The 21035-nt window shown below is 40.5% G+C and overlaps 1 protein-coding gene across 2 annotated transcripts in view; it reads right to left on the bottom strand.

The window, feature by feature from the left end:
• Positions 1-21035, bottom strand: part of TRPM3 (transient receptor potential cation channel subfamily M member 3) — a 638519-nt gene that overhangs the window by 114890 nt on the left and 502594 nt on the right. For both annotated transcript variants that reach the window (XM_073345157.2, XM_078852884.1), the window contains one exon: positions 13117-13240. In XM_073345157.2, coding sequence (XP_073201258.2) covers positions 13117-13240 — 124 coding nt within the window. The remainder of the gene's footprint in view (positions 1-13116; positions 13241-21035) is intronic.

The raw sequence follows: 21035 nt of genomic DNA, 5'->3' as shown, positions 1-21035 counted from the left end.
GTGAAAATAACACCTACAGCAATCCTTTACAGTTCTATAGCACCTTCCATACGAGGCTCTCAGAGCATTTTACCAACCTTAATGAATTAGGTCTCATAATTTCTTTGTGAGGTTGTACATAGTGTTGTCTCCTTTCTTTTTTTTTTTTTAAATAGATCAGGAAAGGTGAACACATAACAAGGGAGTGGCAGAGCAGAGGAATAGAATCTAGGACATCCTGACTCCATCTCCTATTCTTTAAGCCATGTTTTTAAATCAACAGTTTATGAATACAAACACAAGGAATGCGCTTCCACAGAGAGCTGAGAATTTCAGAAATTGTATGTGGAGGGCCGGGGAAGTAAGGTGAAGAGACACTAATATTCATTTAAAACTGCACAGTAATTCCTGACCTCTTTCATCACATTGACTCAGGGACAGAATGTCAAACAAATATGATCTTGTTTAATTTTTAAAATGCTAAAGGAACATCCATTATTTCTTATGCTTTAGAGAGAAGGAGCGTTCTTTAGATGCCCTGACTATATACCAAATCAAGCTTCCTTCACATATTTTTCTACAAACAAAAAGTGACTTAAATAGGTTAATGGTAAAATGGGAATTGAGTGGCATAGTGAATAAAATATTGAAGCTTTAACTCTTGGAAGCTAGTCTGAATTCTAAATAACAGACATTTTGATGGGTTTAGAACAGACATATTGCAGATTACTAACCCCAATGGAAACTAGAAGGTTACTATTCTCACACACTGTCCCACTTATTCTAGAAAAGTCAGGCATTGCTTCCAGGACATGTTTGGAAGAAGCCTTCTATAGAACTTATTTACAGGAGAAAGTGTGCACAGAAATTGTCCTGTTAGGTTGGTGCATTCTTTGGAAAGGTTCAGAGGACAATGAAGCAACAGGCCTCTCTTCCATGGATGGAGATATTTAGGTTCAGCTGCTAAGACTTTATTGTAGTGATGGCCCATTTGTGTACTGTTTGAGATATCTGTATCTTTTAGAACCTGAGCGCTCTGTGATCTTCTTGTATGCCACCCTCTGGCAGCATATTCTTGAGTAGTTTATTTCTCTGAGGGTTATACCTGAATAAATATACTCCTGTTTTTACCTCACTTTGAGTCTGTGGTACATTTGCTGATCAATCTTGAGCAAGAAAAAATCTTTATATGTATCTGTAAAAACAAGTCAAGCAAGTTAGCTCCACACTGGGCTTTCATTGGAAGAGTCTTGGCCCATAATGTCTTTCACACACCTGTTAAAGAACTGTAAAATTGGACTGGTTTTGGAGCAGGCTTTAAATATGGAAGCCATGAGCAGGATTAAGGGTTAGTCAAAGAGATCTAGAATTGAAGTTCTGGTGCTTTAAGGGAGTAAGACTCTGCGAAGTAAATGCCCATAGCTGTAGGTACTGGAGATATATTGTTTGAATGTCATTATTTTAAAGAATTTTGTCTGCATTCCTCCCATGCACTGCTTTGAAATTGACCCAGTCAGCAGCTATGTCTCTGCTTTTAACTGAAACTGAAAACACTAGCTTCAGAAGCAGGAGAGGATGGAGGGTTCAGGTGTTAGGGCATTATCCTGACATTCAGAAGATCCAGAATCTATTCCCTTGCTCTGCCACAGACTTCAGACTCTGCTCTTGCTTTTTAAAATATCACCAATAAACCCTTGTATTCCATGGGTATGCAGATTATTTTGCATCACAAAATGTGACTGTATATACTCCATATTTTGACTGATAATGAAATCAGACTGGCCGAGGAAGGAACATTACCCCCAAAATAGCTATCAATTATTACCTTCCAAGCTGCTTAGCAGTCCTTTGAACTACTAATCAGTTAGCAATTGGAAGAGACTAGTTAATAATTATTATAATACATTTATGGTGTTGAAATTTATATTGCACTTTACAAGCACTGGACTCACTCCTGCAGCACACAGCATGGGAATAGACTGCTATGTCCATGCACAGCCCTGCCTAAAGTGCTTGCACAATGCCTAGTTTAACAGGAGCTGGTCCATGATTAGGTCTCCTAGATGCTATTGCAATACAAATAAAAAGTAGTAAACAATAGGGCTTTGTGCAGGTGCAGCAGTCTCTCTGGGCTATAGATAAGAGATATTACCTGCCCTAAAGATCTTATAGTCTACATACGAAAGACAAACAGAGGAAAACAGATCAGGACAGAAATGGTGAGGATGAGAGGATTACTGATAAGTAGAGGAAAGGAGAAGAAGGGATTGCTTGAAGTGTTGGGTTTTTATGAGGGAGCTGGAAGAGGTAAAGAGAAGGTGTCTGGAATAATTATTTATTTAAGATGCACCCATAAAAGGCCTGGGCACATATATAAACAATGAACACACATTATATTAACTCAACAATGTCCCAAACTCTCCCAGATCTATAATTTCAATAACTGGCCAGTTTCTGCATCACCTCATGTAAAACATTCCCCCCTACCCACACACAGTAGCAGTTTTCCTAAGTTTTCATTATTGAAGTTCAGATAAACAAGATAAATAATAGAAAATGGTCTCTCCTGAAATGTTTGCTAATGCTCAAGAGAAATAGGGTGTATTAGCAAATCTGTACTTTAAGTGGCAACAGAAACTGTTTAGTTTAATTTTCTCAATTGTAATTTTTGTCACAGAGTATGTGGGGGAAAAAAGAACATGGTTTCTACTAGATCAAAACCACTTATGAGCTAACATCATTTGAACTAAATGTATGAGCAATGCATATCAGATAAAACGAAAGGGACATACTGAATGTAATTAATGGGTCAGAGATTTTACTTAGCACTTCAAAATTTCTTGAGTTAACAAGGAGTATCTGTTATTGGTCTTTAAATATTAATAGTGGGGCAGCAGTAATGGGATGGGGTAACAGAGGTTCATGAGACCATCATAATTTCATACCCTAACATATACTGCAGGTTGACATTCTTGTACCTTTTGCACATAGGAATCTCTCTCCCCTCTCCCTTTTTTCAAGTTGCCAAGCAACTGCTGTAATAAAAATACAGTGATTACCTTGCAAATTGAATGGCTGCTTTTTTCTTTTTTCAATGCACATAGTTTCACTCACAAAACTTATCGGAATTTATTAAATGAAAATAACTAAAATTGCAACAAACTGTTTCTTAAAGACCTAGTATTCTAATTCTGCCCTCATTGACGTCTATGGCACAGCCAAATTGATTTTAATGAAAACAGGCCCAGACCTACAACTAGCCTACAATTTTGAACAAGTAAAATAAGTATGTCTCCAGGAGAAAAAAGAACCAAATAAGACTGGCAGGAAATAAAACATATTGAAAACCACTATTAGTCAGATCCTGCACCCCTTATTTACACAGGTAGTCCTTACTTATTAGAATAGTGAAATCAGTATGGCAACTGGTGTAAAGAAAACCTGCTTATGTGAGTACAGGCAGCAGGAACAGGCAATAAATCTCATTGAAATCAGTGGGACTTGGGCACATGCTTCAGTGTTTCCTTGAATGGGGATAGATTTAGCTACATGCCTGTACCTAAGATCTAATTTCTGCAAAGTGCTGAGCATCCTCAACTTGCATTAAAGTTAATGGGAGTTGCAGTGCTCATCACCTCACAGATTAGTTCCCTCACATTAGACGCAGAAAATTAATTCAGAATCAATTAATTTCATGTTAGAAATCTCACAGAATGTTTTGATGGACTAAAGGCCAGTTGTTCTAGCAACCAGTAAACTACTAGCTGCCTAGAATAGCTGCTTTCCTTCTTCAGATCTTCATTGCCAAATTATATGCTCAATGGAGCCGCCATAATCCTCCCGAAAATCAGATTTTACAGTTCATAAATATGGTACCTCCTCTTTCTGCTCCAGTACAAAAAAATGCCATCAGCTATCAAGAATTTTAGCTGAGATAATTTATTCATTAACTTGTTTTTGAAATCTGATTTTTTTTTAAAACAACTGTAACTAAATATATATTTCAACCTTTGGGGAAAGTGCCAGAGGGAGGCACTTCATCTCCAAATGTTCTTTCTTAAGTATGTTTTCCAAGATGACAACAGCCTTCTTTATTTCCATCTATCGTCTTTCTGGGTCTTCTTGTCCCATCACTATTAGCTCTTGTTTTATCTGAAACAGATCCCACATTTCATTGTCTCAAATGACTCAACTATCTCATTCGATACTCCCTCAGCTTTTCCATGATGGTGGCTACCTGCATCATAGCTTGTACTGTTTCATTGCGTAATCTATCCTACCAAGAAAGATTTCCTTCTTGGTCTGACAAAATGGAAATCTCCAAAGATCCCCAAAGGTCTCCATTCATGCAACAATTATGAAGGAAATAAATTAGATCTTTTCCATGGTCTGAATAGAAAAGAATGAGCTACATCACTCACTGGCATCTGAGTTATGTAAATAACAGATGGGCTGCACCTAAATCCTGGATCTGTAGAAAAATTTGGATCTGGGTATGAATGTGAATTTTACAACAAGAGACCAGTACTCTAAATCTTTACATTTCTGAGTTTTGGAAAAGTTTGGATCCATCTCCGGTTGAGAGAAAAGCCAACAAACAGCCAGTAAAATCACAGTACAGAGTGAACCTCTGTTCTGAACTCAGCTCATTGTGCCTGGGTATTTCCAGCATGATGCACTGATTTGTTAATGTTAGAAGAACAAATGGCACAACCACCTTGTGTGCCAAGTGTCAGTTTGGAATGAACTTTTATTGTCAGATTATACACAATGAAAATAAGGGGGATTATAATGGCAACCTAGCTCCAGTCTTTATTATAGTAGCACAGCGGTTACCACTAAAGTAAATGAAAACATGACAGGCAAGAGGAGAAAAAAAATTTCATTATTCATGGATGTCAAATAGAGATGGGATTCTCTTGTTTCCCTTTGGCAAGAGACTAATTAAATCTTATCCTGTGGCTCCTTAACTTGGAAACGCACTCCTGCGATTCACAAGTCAGTTTCTTCTTAGTAGGCACTGGCTTGCATCCACTATCTATAATTTCTTCCTTACATGAACTCTTTTTATAATGGAGTAATATTACAGTGGTGCCATTCACTCAGCTAAGGCACTGTCAGCATTTTAAAAAATGCCACTTGAAATACTCAGGGGTTTTACGTCAGCCATAAAATGTCCTTGGTAGTAGTAATAACATTTAACCTTTACCAGCATTCATGTGCGTGCATTTCTATGTTACTTGTCGCCACAGGATCTGTGGGTATGTCTACACTGCAATGTAAGCTTAGAGCTAGTAGAATTTGAGTTTGCAGACCCTGGATTTGTTAACCTAGGGTTTGAGCATCTATGCTTATTTGTAGCTCTACATTAAGAATTGTTGAACCCTGGGTCCCAGCCTGGGCTCCAGCATCTGCACTGCATTATGGGGGCTTGAGTCCAACCACCCATATCCTAAGTTTCCTAGCCCCCTTCCATAATATGGCTGTTCTAGCCCTTTGTTCATGGTGCAGGGTAGGAAAACTTGACTGTCCAGAGGACAAAGAAAGTCAGACTGTGGAATTGTGGACTCCCGGAGCACGAGTCCAGTGGGGCAGCGTCTATACTGCAAAGCAATAGGACTTGAACTTTGGGTCCCAGTTTGACTCAGGCTCAAACCCTCCACCCCTTGGGATCCTGGGTCTGAGCTCTGGGTTAGTGGCATTTGTGTGTAGATGAAGGGAGATTAGGCTTGAGCCTGAATTCAAAAGCCGGGTTTATATTGCAGTGGAGACCTACCCTGTATGCCTATATTTCAGCATAGAGGGCCCAATCCAAGGCCCACTGAAGTCAGTGGGACTCTTTTTGTGTTGGTTTCAATAGGCACGGGACCAGGCCAATTGTGCTCTATGGGCCAAAGCCTGTTGCCATTTAAATCAATGGAAAAACTCCCCCTGACTTCAACAGAATAGGATTAGGTAAATCCTCAAACTGCTTTACAAACTTAACTAAATAGTTTTGTGACAAAATCTATCCTAGAAAAACCTTGCGAAGGAGTTGACTAACAGTCATTAAGAAAAGTGTCTGACCTTATCTACTTGACATAGAGTCATAAAAAGTTAGAAGATTACTGGCTAATGGTGCTTTTTGGCACTCAGACTGTATCACTATTTTCAGACCCTGCTCTGGTCAACTCTCCTTATTGCAATGCTTTGGGAACCCCAGAGCTGGATTTTTCAGATTTCATGCTAAGTGTGTAGTTGCTGAATTTCTAGAAAATATTTCCAGCCACTTTATTATACTTTTATTCTACACTAGTGCAATTTAATCGCACTTCTGAAAATGCTCTGGTACATGGAGTCACGCTCACCTAAGCTTCCAGTTCAACAAAACCTGCAGATCAGAAAAGTAAAATTTGTTCTCCACTTTGAAAGTGCATGTACACATTTAAATAGATCACTCTGCTCCCAAGCATGTCCTCGGTAAATGAAATTACTTATTACCAAATGAACATGTAATTGCACATGTAATCACTCATTTTGTAATGGCACATTCTGAGTGCATAAGGCAGCAGAGGCGTCTGGTTAGAAGTGTAGTGCAAAACAGCCAAAGTGAAAGTCTCATTCCCTGTGGGGTTAGGAAACTTTTGCTGAGACTGAACTATTCTCCTGTTAATACAGTTTTGTTTTTTTTAAGAGCATATGCATTGGAAAAGACAGGCTTTTGAAAGTGAAACATTTTTTTTTTGTTTTTGGTGGGTTTAAATGGCAGAAGCTTGTTTGTTTTTCTTTTTTTCTATTGTCTCTCTCCATCTGTACTTCAGCTGTGTCTGTGACTTTCTCAGTGCTACAGCATATATTCCTGCCTGTGCCCATTTGTGTGTCTGTTTGCTTGCATGCTCACTATACTGAAATGAGCCTCTTCAGAGCCCTACCGTTTGCTCCTTATGAATTCAGCAAACACAAAGTGCATCTATGACCTTAAGAACCTCTCAATGCCCAGTGGCAAGGGAGTTCCCTGGTCTGTAATAGTAACGTCTGACAGGCCTGAGAATCTCACTGCCTAGTCCACTGCTTTCATAGTGTTTATCCATAAAGAATATCATGTAAGCTGTTAAATGAAAGCCAGCATCACAATGATTATAAATATTGTTGTGAAATGTATGTACAGATATCATGTAAAAACCTATAAAGAAAATATGTTCCTGAAGTGTGACTCCAGGCAGGGTTGACAAACAGGTTGCTGACAGACAAAGGATGTATTTTTGTCAGTCTGCCTCAGTTCAAATGTAAATTAAGCATCATAAGCCAACACAATAGAAGCCCCATATTTCCATATGAAGTTACCACACCAGAGCATAAATCGAGAGTCATCCTGACTCCAGGGACACAAAGTGGATTTGGGGATATGTAAGGAGAAGGCAAAAGGACACTTCTTTATCTGGCACTTGGGGACATAATCAGGCAGTGTGATTACATTCTTGAAAATGCGATCCCAACGAGCCTTGGCTGGAAATGCTGCAGGAAGGCTTTGGGTGAGAACGGACAGCTTCTAGATTGTTGCTTAGCCTGTTAATGTTAAGTTTGGTTTCTAGAAAGTGTGTTATGTTTTTGTTTTATACATAACCTTTCTATTTCCATTATTGTCCTTACACATTCTCTCTTAAATCTTACCCTTTGATAATACACTCATGACTGATTTCACTGTAAATATATCTCAGAGCTGCGATGTTATACAAGAGCTGATCCTCAGTTAAATCAAACAAGTTGCTATGTACACTGTGCCATTTGGGATGGCAAACATGGTACTTCTCTCAGTAGCCAGTAACAGGGGCTGGATATCAGAGGGAAACTCCAAAAGGGGTCTGAGACTGAGGTGAACCTGCTGTTAACCTGCAACACAAAGTGAGGGCTATCCTTGCCCAGATGAGATCTCTTGGGTAGCTAACAGACTGGCAGTGTTGGGGAGCTAGCACCTAGTTAAGCACTAGCAAGTCTCTCTCTGGCTGGAGGCATGGGAGTAACAAGAGGACTCTTAGTCCTGGACATCCTGAGAAAGCATCACATCATCTAGCCTAGTGAAAAATGGTGAAAAAAAGGAACTGATCTGTTTATGCTACTTGTGAGCTCCACTGAAAGGGACAAGCCCTTATAGCTTCCTGCTGTTTGTTCTGGACAAATATTTGAGTACCAACCTAAAATCAGTTTATCAGGCAATGTTTTGTCTTAAGCATATGTGGAAATGGGGAGCAGCAGGGGAGAAAGCTGGCTGTGCAAGGTTGGTGAGGTCTCCACCCACTCAAGGGACTATATTGTTGAAGTCATTCAACACCTCTGTCAATATTATTCTGCAAAAGTGCGACACACTGAGAGTCTTAAAAGGAAGTCATTAACTTAAAAATCAAAATTTTGTCTGAAGATTTTTTAAACCTATCGTTGTTAAAAGCAACACCCTAGATTACTATAACTGAAAGATTAGACACAAAAGTTAATCTATTTTTCTCCAGTTTGTTTACACTGCATTTGACTGCATGTTATGTATAGTTTTATAGTGACTATGGCAATGTTTTGAAATCAAGATCATAACATCTCTCTGTGTGCCAACTGTCTCCCTGCCTCCAACTGTCTCCCATGCCAGAGAGGCAGTTGCAGCATTTCAGAGGTGGCATAGGTATATATAGCTGTAAGGAAATCTGTGATGGGAATCAGAATTGGATCTGAGCAAAAATCCCAGATTTAGTGCCTGAATCCAAACTTCATAGTTAGCTCTGTAATGGTCTGTTTGGTCTTATCAAAACCCAGGATCTGAATACTTGAGGGTATGAAATCCAGATCTGAATCTGAACCTTCCCAAAGTCCTGAGTATTTAGATTCCATCATTTTTACTAGAATTAAGATTGAATTGTGAATTTGGATCCAGAACGCTGGTTCATGCCCACTCTTCTGTAAATGCACACTAGTATTATTATAATATAAACTGTAATAAAAGTATTATTATAATATAAGCAAGGGGTGGGGAGTGAGAATTTGGTGATGTATGTACATTAGTTAGGAGGATTTCAAAAACTCAGTAGGCTGCTCTCTATTATGACAGATGCCTCAATAGGAGTGTTGAGAGACTCTAGACTTGCATGAGGCTAGGCAGAGCTAGAGAAGTTCTTAGCATACCAACAAACGCCACATACAAGTGTCTGAAGGGTACACTGAGTATCACAGTAATGGAGTAGCCCCTTTTCTTATTCCTTCTATGTATGTGTTATGCATATTTTCTATCTGGCTGTTCTCAGGGTTCCTGCTAATCTCATTTATCTATGTATTAATACTGAGTACAGTATATTCCCATTTACCTGAAACCCTATTATCTGAACCTCCTCATTACTGAATCCCTTCCTTGTCTCTCAGCATGAGATACATGCCCACTGCAGCGGATTTGGCTAATGCAGAGGTTCAGATAATAGAGCAGAGACGAGGAGGCGGTGGAGGACTAGCCTCCAACCGCAGGGGAGGCCATCCTGCAGCATGGCAGGGAGCCCTCTGCAGCTGCACTGTCACAGGAGTGAGCAAGTGGGGCCATGACAGCAGTGCTGCAGAGAGCTCTATGATGCAGGGCCAGCGAGACCCTAGCCCTATGGTCCCAGCAGGGCAGAACAGAGCCCTGGCTGGAGGAGAGGGGGTCTCTGCTCTGCCCCACCAGGACTGCAGCCTGCCCTCTGTGCCTACAAGGATCGGGTGTCACCAGCCCTGCAGCAGCAGAGGGAGCCCTCTGCAGCCCTGTTATCACGGAAGTGTTTGAGTGGAGCAAAGCAGAGACCCTCAGCCAGGACTGCAAGGATTATGACGACAAGCCCACAGTTGCAGGGTAGGCCACTCTGCTGCTGAATGGCTCCTGCCCTCTTGATAATCCGAACTCCTGATTATCTGTCCCCTCATGCTATTTGGGTAACCAGGAGTTGAGGGGAATACAGCGTGAAGGCTAGGCACCAAAGAATTCCAGGGATGTCTCTACTGTTGTGAGGTGTGTGATGACCTTTATAGTGCTTGCAGACAGGATTTAAGCAGTTATGTGCTACAAATGGCCCCAGAGATGTAAAGAAGTATCCCAGTATTCATGGGCATGCAAAGATGGATATTTTCCTAACACATCGTTGCCTAATTCTCCATCGTGTGGTCTAGGACAGCCCTTAGCTACAGCAGGGCTCTATGGGGCAGCCTTTATGCGCAGCAGCCTCTTTTGGCCTCTGGAATTATCCCATACTGATAAAGAAAAGCCATGCCTGCTAGGTTGATGAGAAAGAAAACAGTATAAAAACTGTGCGACTTAACATCAAACAATGTGACCGGGATTAAGGGATTTTTTAAAAATTCTAATTCCCTTATATTAATTCATGTTTGAAGATTCTTTTAATCTCTGCATTTCTCACAGGCATAGTAAAATGCACAAAATAAACTTGTTAAAGGATACTCAAAAATTTGCTTCTGCTGTAAAATACAGGAGGAATTGAAATACCATAAAATGTACATCATTCTTCAGAATGTGTGTGTGTTAAATCTCCTCTTTTACTCTCTGTCTGTACATTATATCCATTCTTTCTATGGCAGGCTTCTCTCATACCATCTATGCTGCCTTTTCTTGGGCTTTCCTGTCTCTTCTTTCTCTTCTCTTTGACCTTGCCTTTCCCTTTTCCTTCTGACCTATTTTTTTTTCCTCCTTCACTGATATTCTGTTTCATTTTGTGATCTTTCTCCTTTTTGGTGTGTGTGTGTGTGTGTGTGTGTGAGAGTGCAGTATTGCTTGTTTTTTAGGTCAAATGGTTCCCTCTAAAAAATAGATGTTTTCAGTGAGAGCTCTGTTTTGATCCAACAGGGAAAAACTGGTCCTCACCGAGTTAGAGTTAAAGTATTTCTGCCAGAGAAGCTTCATTATCTGCTTGCCTGTAGGTTTTGTGCTCTGCAAAGTTGATCTGGGTCTTCCTAAGGAAGCTGTTTCTGCCAGTGATTGGCAAGTGGTGCTACTCGCAGAAGTGGAGATGCAGTAGTAAAAGGGCAGCAGAATAAGGCAGTGATAGATCTGGCAATTCCACTTACGTGTATTATAGTTGGCATCTCTGTAGTTTTGCTGTAGGAATGGGACAACTCTGCTTGGCATGCAGGTAAATGCTTGGCAACCATATATAGGAGGGAATGGGGGGCAAGTATTTGTGGAATACTGACACTTTAATCATCAAGGTTGTAGCTTATGTACAGTATCTACAATAATGTAATGATGAGATGACAAGCACAAACGTCATACAGCACAATTGCAAACCACTGCTACATGGGTATTCATAGGCAGCACTCCTGCTTGGACTTTCAAATGGAAATAAGCAGGCTCAGCAGGGTATGAAGCTGCTAGTAACTACAGAAAAATAATTTTTTTTTTTTAAAATCAAACTGTACCCGTCTTTTTCAAAAGTGCTGATTTGAGCAAAGTATTGCAAACTGTCTGCAACCTGAAATTGCAGGAATTTATACATTCGGACTGATGTGAATCTATAATGGATTTTAGAGGAAGGATTGAGTTATAAAATGAAAGTCTCAGTTCAGCCAGCCTGTCAAAAATCAAGGCTAATAGAGTTTAGTACATGCAGTCCATTTAAATGCCTAATAATAATACCTAGTTCTAATATTTCACTTTCCATCCGTAGATCTGAAAGCACTTTACAAAGGAGATAAGCATCTTTAGCTCCATTTTACGATGGAGAAACCAAGACAGAGAGCAATAAACTGACTTTCCCAACAGGTCTGGGGCAGAGCTGGGAACAGAGCTCAAGACCTCTGAGTCCCTGTCCAGTGCTCAATCTACTAGACCACACTGCGTCCAAGTTTTTAGCAGTTTTTAGGCTAGTAACTTACCCAGTATTTAAAGCGTGGTTCTACTCTGAAAAGTTACTTTGTAAAAGTGGTCTTACGGGGTCCAATGTTTATGGTCTCTCAATGATTTCCATATGAAATGTGCTCAGTTTATAAGTAAAAATATTTTTCTAAGGGACAGCCCTATACACTCAAGCTGGGGTCTCAGAATCAAGCTCTGTTCTCTCCTTCTCACACATCACCACCTGTAATAAAGGTTCTACAGGCTGAATTAAGCCTGTAGTGGCCCTTGTGCAATCCCATGTCTTCAAATTGTGCTCTTATTGACAGTTGGGCAGTGCTTCTCTTCAGTGGGTTTGCACAGGTGTAACTGGTAGGAATTTAATAAACTATATGGCTGATGATACATGAAATGGGGTAACATTGGTATCTTTTTAGCTGTGTTAGGCTCCGCCAGGGGTAGAATATACACAAATTTGCTGGGTTAGGAATGTGCATTTTTAAACACAGTCACTTCTTTAAATCAGTAACGTTCAAACCAAATCATCCACAATATTATTGTGATTGTATTTATGATTACCCAACACTTCCATTACACATTTTTGTGAACTGTTTAAGGTTGGGGTATAATTTGGCCCATTCTGTAAAGACACTGACTTCATTGGGATTGTACAGGTGTAAATGAAGGCAGGAATTGGCCCTACATTGCTACTGATTCCAAATACCAGCACCATTTGTTGTTTGCTGCAGGTTACTCTTACCCATTACCGTCCACATGGCGTGAAATATATGGCACGGAATGTATGAATTCTTTGCTGCTTGGTTATGACTTGCAACAAGAATAAATGCTAAAAGCTCAAGCTTGCTGCCTTAATGGGAACAGAGCTCTCATCAGCATGAATGTGTACAGATGGTGTGGATGGCAAGACAGCACCAACAAGTGCTCTTCTGATTAAGATCTATTAAAGACATTGGCAGGCTCATCTTGTCGTTTTTTTCAGTCACATTATGGACATCAGATAATATGCATAACACCATTCACAAAGCAAAAACAGAGAAGCCACTTCAGCGCCCATACAACGGATAAAATGCATGATGTAAATACAGCACCTAAGTTGATGAGTAAATAAGACTAGAGAGCAATAGAAAGTATTCTAGGAATCAAAGGGTAATGAATGCACGGGGAGAGATTTTTCAAAGCTGCTTGGGGATTTGCACACCCAGTTCCCTGAGCGACATTTGAAAATGTCAGTCATGATGAGGAACTGCATTCAGGTCCCTGATTTCAGATCTAGAAAACCATTCACATACCAGCTCCTTCTTCTTCATGCACTCCATGAGGATTATGAAGAGGTGCTGTGCCTGGGTTCGAGTGTAGGTAAAAGTCTTCTGGATAGTAACTAGTAACTGGTCCCTCAGAGACTCATTGATAAGTCTGAAATTCAGAAGAGCAGAGAAAATGCAGAAGCGTGTCATTAAAACTTGCATTGAAAAGGATTGCAATGTCAAATGAATGGCAAAAGAGGTAAGAGTGAGAAAACAAAAGTGCGTTAAAAGTTTGATCTTTTTGCACAGAACTGAAAGACAAAGATTTATTAAAGAGTCATACAATGTTATGCTGAGAAAACATGCTGCCCTGAACACAGTGAAGTGGTCCCTCACTTCTGAGATTTGATTTCAATTCCCAGATATCGCCTGAACAGAAAGTCACTCAAGGCTACCAGCTGTGGGGGATTTCTTAATGAAAGCAAGATGACAGCCTGGCTTTGATGCAGACTGGGATGTCAGGATGAGCTGAACACACAGTTCTACCAATGGGCTCGCAGAGTTCAATGAAGGGTTCAGCTGGTGGCGCTTTGGGGACTTTCTTTTTTGCCAATTTTTTGTTTTTAGTGAATATTTTTGTTGTATTTAATGAATCATACCATACCATATACAATTACACCAAAACAGCTACCATAATTCCCAATATTAATATTTTACAACCAGTATTTTAAAAGGTAAGTTTTTATAGGTTATTATATTGAATGCCATTTTTTTGCTCTGGTTAAGTCTGTCATCTATGAAACCAAAATGAGCATGGTAATGAGACAAGTAAGTAGTCACAATAAGCGAAGGATAAGGGTAAAATTTTCAAAGTGCCTAAGGGTATATCTATGCTACAATAAAAGACCCATAGCATGGCTCATGGGTGGCCCTGGTCAGCTGGTTTAGGGCTATAAAATTGCAGTGTAGATGTTTGGGCTTTGGCTGGTGCCCCGGCTGTGAGATACAAGGGGGGAGGGTCTTAGAGCTCCAGTCTGAGCCTGAACGTTTACACTGCTGTTCTTAACCCTGCAGCCTGAGCCAACACATGTGGGCTTGGAGATACAGTGCCATAGGTTTTTTTTATTGCTATATAGACATAACCTTAAGTGACTTAGGAGTCCCAGTGGGACACTTCTGAAATGTTTATCCTTAAACACCATTTGTCAATTCTCCTGCTGAAGGCTCCACCTTTCAGATGAAATTTAAAACTGAATTGACTACTTGTTTTCACTGGATATCCTCCTGGCATTTTTTGCCAGAGTAAAGGTGTTGATTCCACTGTTTACCAAGTTCTAATGTCTACCTCCATTCCATTTGCAAATTCAATTGCATTCCTTTTCTCTTCCTGTCTTAAACTGTGTTTTGTAGAGCATGGATCTTTCACTGTTAAAAGAGAAGCCACATTCTACACTGGAGGTGTTTACATTTCAGTAGCTGAGGGAGTAATTCATGTGTATCCTGTGTGTAAGGTTTACAAAGTGCTTTGGAATCCTCTGAGATAGAGTGGCTTAAAGGTGCAGTGTAAAATTTACCCATTTAACTGGGATTTTAATGAATTACCATCAAGCCACAGTGAGGACTTGCTGTATGGCAGATAAAGGCACGGTAAATCATCTGTATGGAAGACTTAAAACACCACCCTACACTGGAAACCTACTGACCGCTCTAGTTATCTACATGCCTCCAGCTTTCATCCAGACCAGACCACACCACACGATCCATTGTCTACAGCCAAGCTCTACGATACAACCGCATTTGCTCCAACCCCTCAGATGGAGACAAACACCTACAAGATCTCTATCAAGTGTTCTTACAACTACAATACCCACCTGCTGAAGTGAAGAAACAGATTGACAGAGCCAGAAGAGTACCCAGAAGTTACCTACTACAGGACAGGCCCAACAAAGAAAGTAACAGAATGCCACTAGCCATCACCTTCAGCCCCCAACTCAAACCTCTCCAGTGCATCATCAAGGATCTACAAACTATCCTGAAGGACGACCCATCACTCTCACAGATCTTGGGAGACAGGCCAGTCCTTGCTTACAGACAGCCCCCCAACCTGAAGCAAATACTCACCAGCAACCACACACCACCCAACAAAAACACTAACCCAGGAACCTATCCTTGCAACAAAGGCCGTTGCCAACTGTGTCCACATATCTATTCAGGGGACACCATCATAGGGCCTAGTCACATCAGCCACACTATCAGAGGCTCGTTCACCTGCACATCTACCAATGTGATATATGCCATCATGTGCCAGCAATGCCCCTCTGCCATGTACATTGGCCAAACAGGACAGTCTCTACGTAAAAGAATAAATGGACACAATTCAGATGTCAAGAATTTAACATTTAAAAACCAGTTGGAGAACACTTCAATCTCTCTGGTCACTCGATTGTAGAAAGAATAGTAAATATGGCAGGCGACCAGCTTGGCTTAACAGTGAAATCCTTGCTGATCAACAAGTGGAAGATTGGACAAATGACCAGGGAAGAGTATAAAAATATTGCTCAGGCATGCAGGAGTGGAATCAGGAAGGCCAAATCACACCTGGAGTTGCAGCTAGCAAGAGATGTTAAGAGTAACAAGAAGGGTTTCTTCAGGTATGTTGGCAACAAGAAGAAAGTCAAGGAAAGTGTGGGACCCTTACTGAATGAGGGAGGCAACCTAGTGACAGAGGATGTGGAAAAAGATAATGTACTCAATGCTTTTTTTGCCTCTGTCTTCACAAACATGGTCAGCTCCCAGACTACTGCACTGGGCAGCACAGCATGGGGAGGAGGTGACCAGCCCCCTGTGGAGAAAGAAGTGGTTCGGGACTATTTAGAAAAACTGGACGAGCACAAGTCCATGGGGCCAGATGCGCTGCATCTGAGAGTGCTAAAGGAGATGGCAGATGTGATTGCAGAGCCATTGGCCATTATCTTTGAAAACTCAGCTATCTGGGGAAGTCCCAGGAGACTGGAAAAAGGCTAATGTAGTGCCCATCTTTAAAAAAGGGAAGGAGGAGGATCTGGAGAACTACAGGCCAGTCAGCCTCACCTCAGTCCCTGGAAAAATCATGGAGCAGGTCCTCAAGGAATCAATTCTGAAGCACTTAGAGAAGAGGAAAGTGATCAGGAACAGTCAGCATGGATTCACCAAGGGCAAGTCATGCCTGACTAATCTAATTGCCTTCTATGACGAGATAACTGGCTCTGTGGATGAGGGGAAAGCGGTGGACGTGTTGTTCCTTGACTTTAGCAAAGCTTTTGATACGGTCTCCCACAGTATTCTTGCCAGCAAGTTAAAGAAGCGTGGGCTGGATGAATGGACTATAAGGTGGATAGAAAGTTGGCTAGATAGTCGGGCTCAACGGGTAGTGATCAATGGCTCCATGTCTAGTGGCAGCTGGTGTTAAGTGGAGTGCCCCAAGGGTCGGTCCTCTGGCCGGTTTTGTTCAATATCTTCACAAATGATCTGGAGGATGGTGTGGATTGCACCCTCAACAAGTTTGCAGATGACACTAAATTTGGGAGGAGAGGTAGATATGCTGGAGGGTAGGGATAGGATACAGAGGCCCCTAGAGAAATTAGAGGATTGGGCCAAAAGAAATCTGATGAGGTTCAACAAGGACAAGTGCAGAGCCTTGCACTTAGGAAGGAAGTATCCCATACACCGCTACAGACTAGGGACCGAATGGCTCAGCAGCAGTTCTGCAGAAAAGGACCTTGGGGTTACAGTGGATCAGAAGCTGGATAGGAGTCAACAGTGTGCCCTTGTTGCCAAGAAGGCCAATGGCATTTTGGGATGTATATGTATATGCCAGCAGGTTGAGGGACGTGATTATTCTCCTCTATTCGACATTGGTGAGGCCTCATCTGGAGTACTGTGTCCAGTTTTGGGCCCCACACTACAAAAAGGATGTGGAAAAATTGGAAAGAGTCCAGCGGAGGGCAACAAAAATGATTAGCGGACTTGAACACATGACTTATGAGGAGAGGCTGAGGGAACTGGGATTGTTTAGTCTGCAGAAGAGAAGAATGAGGGGGGATTTGATAGCTGCTTTCAACTACCTGAAAGGGTAGTTGAAAGCAGCAAAGAGGATGAATCTAGATTGTTCTCAGTGGTAGCTGATGACAGAACAAGGAGTAATGGTCTCAAGTTGCAGTGGGGGAGGTTTAGGTTGGATATTAGGAAAAACTTTCACTAGGAGGGTGGTGAAACACTGGAATGCGTTACCTAGGGAGGTGGTGGAATATCCTTCCTTAGATATTTGTAAGGTCAGGCTTGATAAAGCCCTGGCTGGGATGATTTAGTTGGGGATTGGTCCTGCTCTGAGCAGGGGGTTGGACTAGATGACCTCCTGAGGTCCCTTCCAACCCTGATATTCTATGATTCTGCGATTACAGACTTAAAAGTCGCAATATGACAACAAAAGAACTTCAAAAAACAGACTCCAACGAGAGACTGCTGAATTGGAATTAATTTGCAAACTGGATACCATTAACTTAGACTTGACTAAAGCCTGGGAGTGGATGTGTCATTACACAAAGTAAAACTATTTCCCCATGTTTATTTGTTCCCCCTACTGTTCCTCACACTGTTCTTATCAACTGCTGGAAATGGTCCATCTTGATTATCACTGCAAAAGGTTTTTTTTCTCTCCTGCTGGTAACAGCTCACCTTAACTGATCACTCTCATTATAGTGTGCATGGTAACACCCATTGTTTCATGTTCTTCGTGTATATAAAATCGTCCTACTGTATTTTCCACTGCATGCATCCGATGAAGTGAGCTGTAGGTCACGAAAGCTTATGCTCAAATAAATTTGTTAGTCTCTAAGGTGCCACAAGTACTCCTTTTTTTTTGCAGATACAGACTAACATGGCTGCTACTCTGAAACCTGTTGATGTAAAATGTGTTCATAAGACTGTTTTTCTAAATAACCAAAGTGGCCTAATGTGTTGCCCCTATTGTTCTCCAAAATTTAATCTCCATGAGGAGGACAACTACTATCTGAAGATCCATTTCTTCCAATATGAATATATTACCAATACATTCAAAGTTCATGCAATTATGTAAAATTTGTATTATCTAGAATTACTTGGTACCTTCTATTACGTTATCGGATAATCATGCTTATTTTATCTAGGCCATCAAAGCTGTGGTTTCAGATATGATGACTACCACAGAATATCTTGACATCTTCTGAATTTGTTAATTTCTCAGCTGGCACCTGAAAAATATAGTCTATTACAGCAGTCCTGACTTCAGCAAGTCTTCCACTTACCTCAGTACTATAGGCTGCTTTTACAAATTGGAATAATATAATTCATTCATTACTAAAATGTCATAACTAACTAACAGTTTCAACTGATGATTAATTGTATCACAGTATATTGCCTATGGACTATATCTGGAAAACTTAGTCTTTACTTATACAAAAGTCCTACTGAAATCAGAAGTAAATAAGGACTGTGGGATTTGGCCCTACGAATCTTTATTGAGAGGATTCAGTAGTACCACATTAACAATCAGTGACCTCATCATTGTTGCACATGCTTATGCTGATGGTGCGAAAGTAAATGCCATCGTATCAGTAATTATTAATAAATGTTAACAAATTTACATTTAGAGGTATTTGTTTATTCCAAAAGAAATCAGAACCATAACATCTGGGAACTTTCGTAGATTAAAAATAAACAAATACCAAATGTCTTAATTCCAGGTTTCAGAGTAGTAGCCGTGTTAGTCTGTATCTGCAAAAAGAACAGGAGGACTTGTGGCACCTTAGAGATTAACAAATTTATTTGAGCAAAAGCTTTTGTGAGCTACAGCTCACTTCATTGGATGCATGCAGTATCCGATGAAGTGAGCGGTAGCTCATGAAAGCTTATGCTCAAATACATTTTATATTGTGTTTAACTGTTTATATCCCACACTCTGCTTGCAGATTCTTTCCAGAAGTAGACAGTCACTGAATAAGGAAGGGAAGATTCAAAGAACACTCCGCATTGACTGAATCTAACCAAGAAGCCATATACAAGATTTGCTTTTGGCAAGTTGAAGCTTTTAGAAATTTAAAGGAACCATTTTTAACTTAGTGCAAATGTTAATACTTAAATAATGCCTTAACATCAAAATGAAATAATATTGCATGCCACATCAACCAAGGTTCTTGACAGCAGAGAGCCTGATAATTGAAACCATTAATTATTTGTTCTGGATGCAACATAGTTATTCTTAAATACCTTACAAATTAGTGGGTTCAGTAATTTAGAAAAATGTATCTTTTGAAATCTGAAAGACTCTATACTAAAAGGAGTTTGCTCATTTAAAATGTTAGGTTTTTTTTTAGCTTATTAGATGAGTCAGAATATTTTCAGTAAAAGTCAATGTTAATCAAATACAGAGTACTGAACCAGAAAATCTTCACAGCTCCCATATTATATTAGATAAAACCAAAGCTTTATGATTTTAAACCCGTGCAGCAATTGTAGTCAGGTAGCAGAGTATATAATAGTCAAAGCTGGCTTAAGGTAATTGGTTTGGGATATACAAACACTGAAACCCATTTCATGTGGCTTGTGAGCGTCATGCAAAGTTGTAGCATCACATTCTCCCCCCTGGAGTAAAGAGGTGCAGAAATGAATAGGAGCTGCAAATAATCACTGCAAAATGGAGTTTGAATCATCTCATCATTAGAGCTGGTTGGAAATTTTTCCATAAAGTGTTTTTTATGTGCAAAATGTTGATTTGTCAAAACCAAAACTCGCATCAGGAAGGTTTCTGAGGTCTCAGATGGAATTTCTCATCAAAGCCAGAGAGAAAGAAAGTGTCACCCCAGAACAGCCAATAGCCCAAAGCTTAGGGCACTCACCTAGGACATGGGTGACCCACGGTCAAATCTCTGGTCTGAATCAAGTACTTAGCAGGGATGTGGGAGACCCAGGATCAAGTGCCCAAACCACTGGAATATCAACTGTTCTCTACATATAGTGAACCTATATTGCACCCACTCTGTGGCCACTCATTCCTGATACCAGCCTGCCTAGTCCCTCTATGCAGATCCAAATCCCATGGAGCACCATCTGAAGGGTGCCGCACAAGAAGGGGGATGGAGATAATGCTGGGGAGGCAGGTGAACCTCCTTCCACATGGGAAAAGTGAAAGCTGCACGTTACACTGAGGGTTCCGTATACATGAGGATCTTGGAGGCACAATCTGGGCCATTGCATGGAAGCATCTGAGGTAAAGTGCCACCACATATGGAAATGTGAGGCAACTTTTCTGCATTCCTGGTGGTCTGAGTTGCAACCAATGCATCACTGCTGTTAGCGCACAGCTGTCATTTCATTACGTACCCACTGAAACCAGCTAATCTCCAGTACACTGAAGCACATCTTTTTGTTCACAGCCGAACATAGTTCTTTTGTTGCAAGTTAGTATGTGGCTTAAATATACAGGCCCAAACCCTGAAGCCCCTATTCAGGCAAAACTATTTTCAAAAATCAAAGGGAATTTTGCCTTTGTAAAAACTGAATAAAAACAAGGGTCTTATGCTCTAAAATGGTGTGGAAAGGGGCTAATATTCTAATAATGTATTTCAGAACTCAGCTGGGTTAGTAAACATGTTATTCCATCCTATAATGAGAAAAATGTGTAGTAAAGTGTAGTGGATATTGCTCAAAACACCCCTTAAAGAGATTTAAAAAATCTGGCACCCCTACTGGGAAAGATGTGAAGTATGTGAAACAATTTAGAAGCTGTAATAAGATGCTGTGGCCTATGGACTTATATAGCATACCTTTCTAAAACTCTTTTAGTCTCTACTCCAACCATGATCAATTTCCAAAAATAATTAAATACAAATCCTGAAGTTTTTACTCAGAATGTAGACCACTTTCTGTCAGGCAAACTCCTTGAAGTCAAT

The sequence above is a fragment of the Lepidochelys kempii genome, chromosome 5 (assembly GCF_965140285.1).
Source record: "Lepidochelys kempii isolate rLepKem1 chromosome 5, rLepKem1.hap1, whole genome shotgun sequence".
NCBI classification, from domain to species: domain Eukaryota; kingdom Metazoa; phylum Chordata; order Testudines; family Cheloniidae; genus Lepidochelys; species Lepidochelys kempii.
Note: the sequence above shows the minus strand (reverse complement) of the source record. Positions and strands in the feature narration are given on the sequence as shown.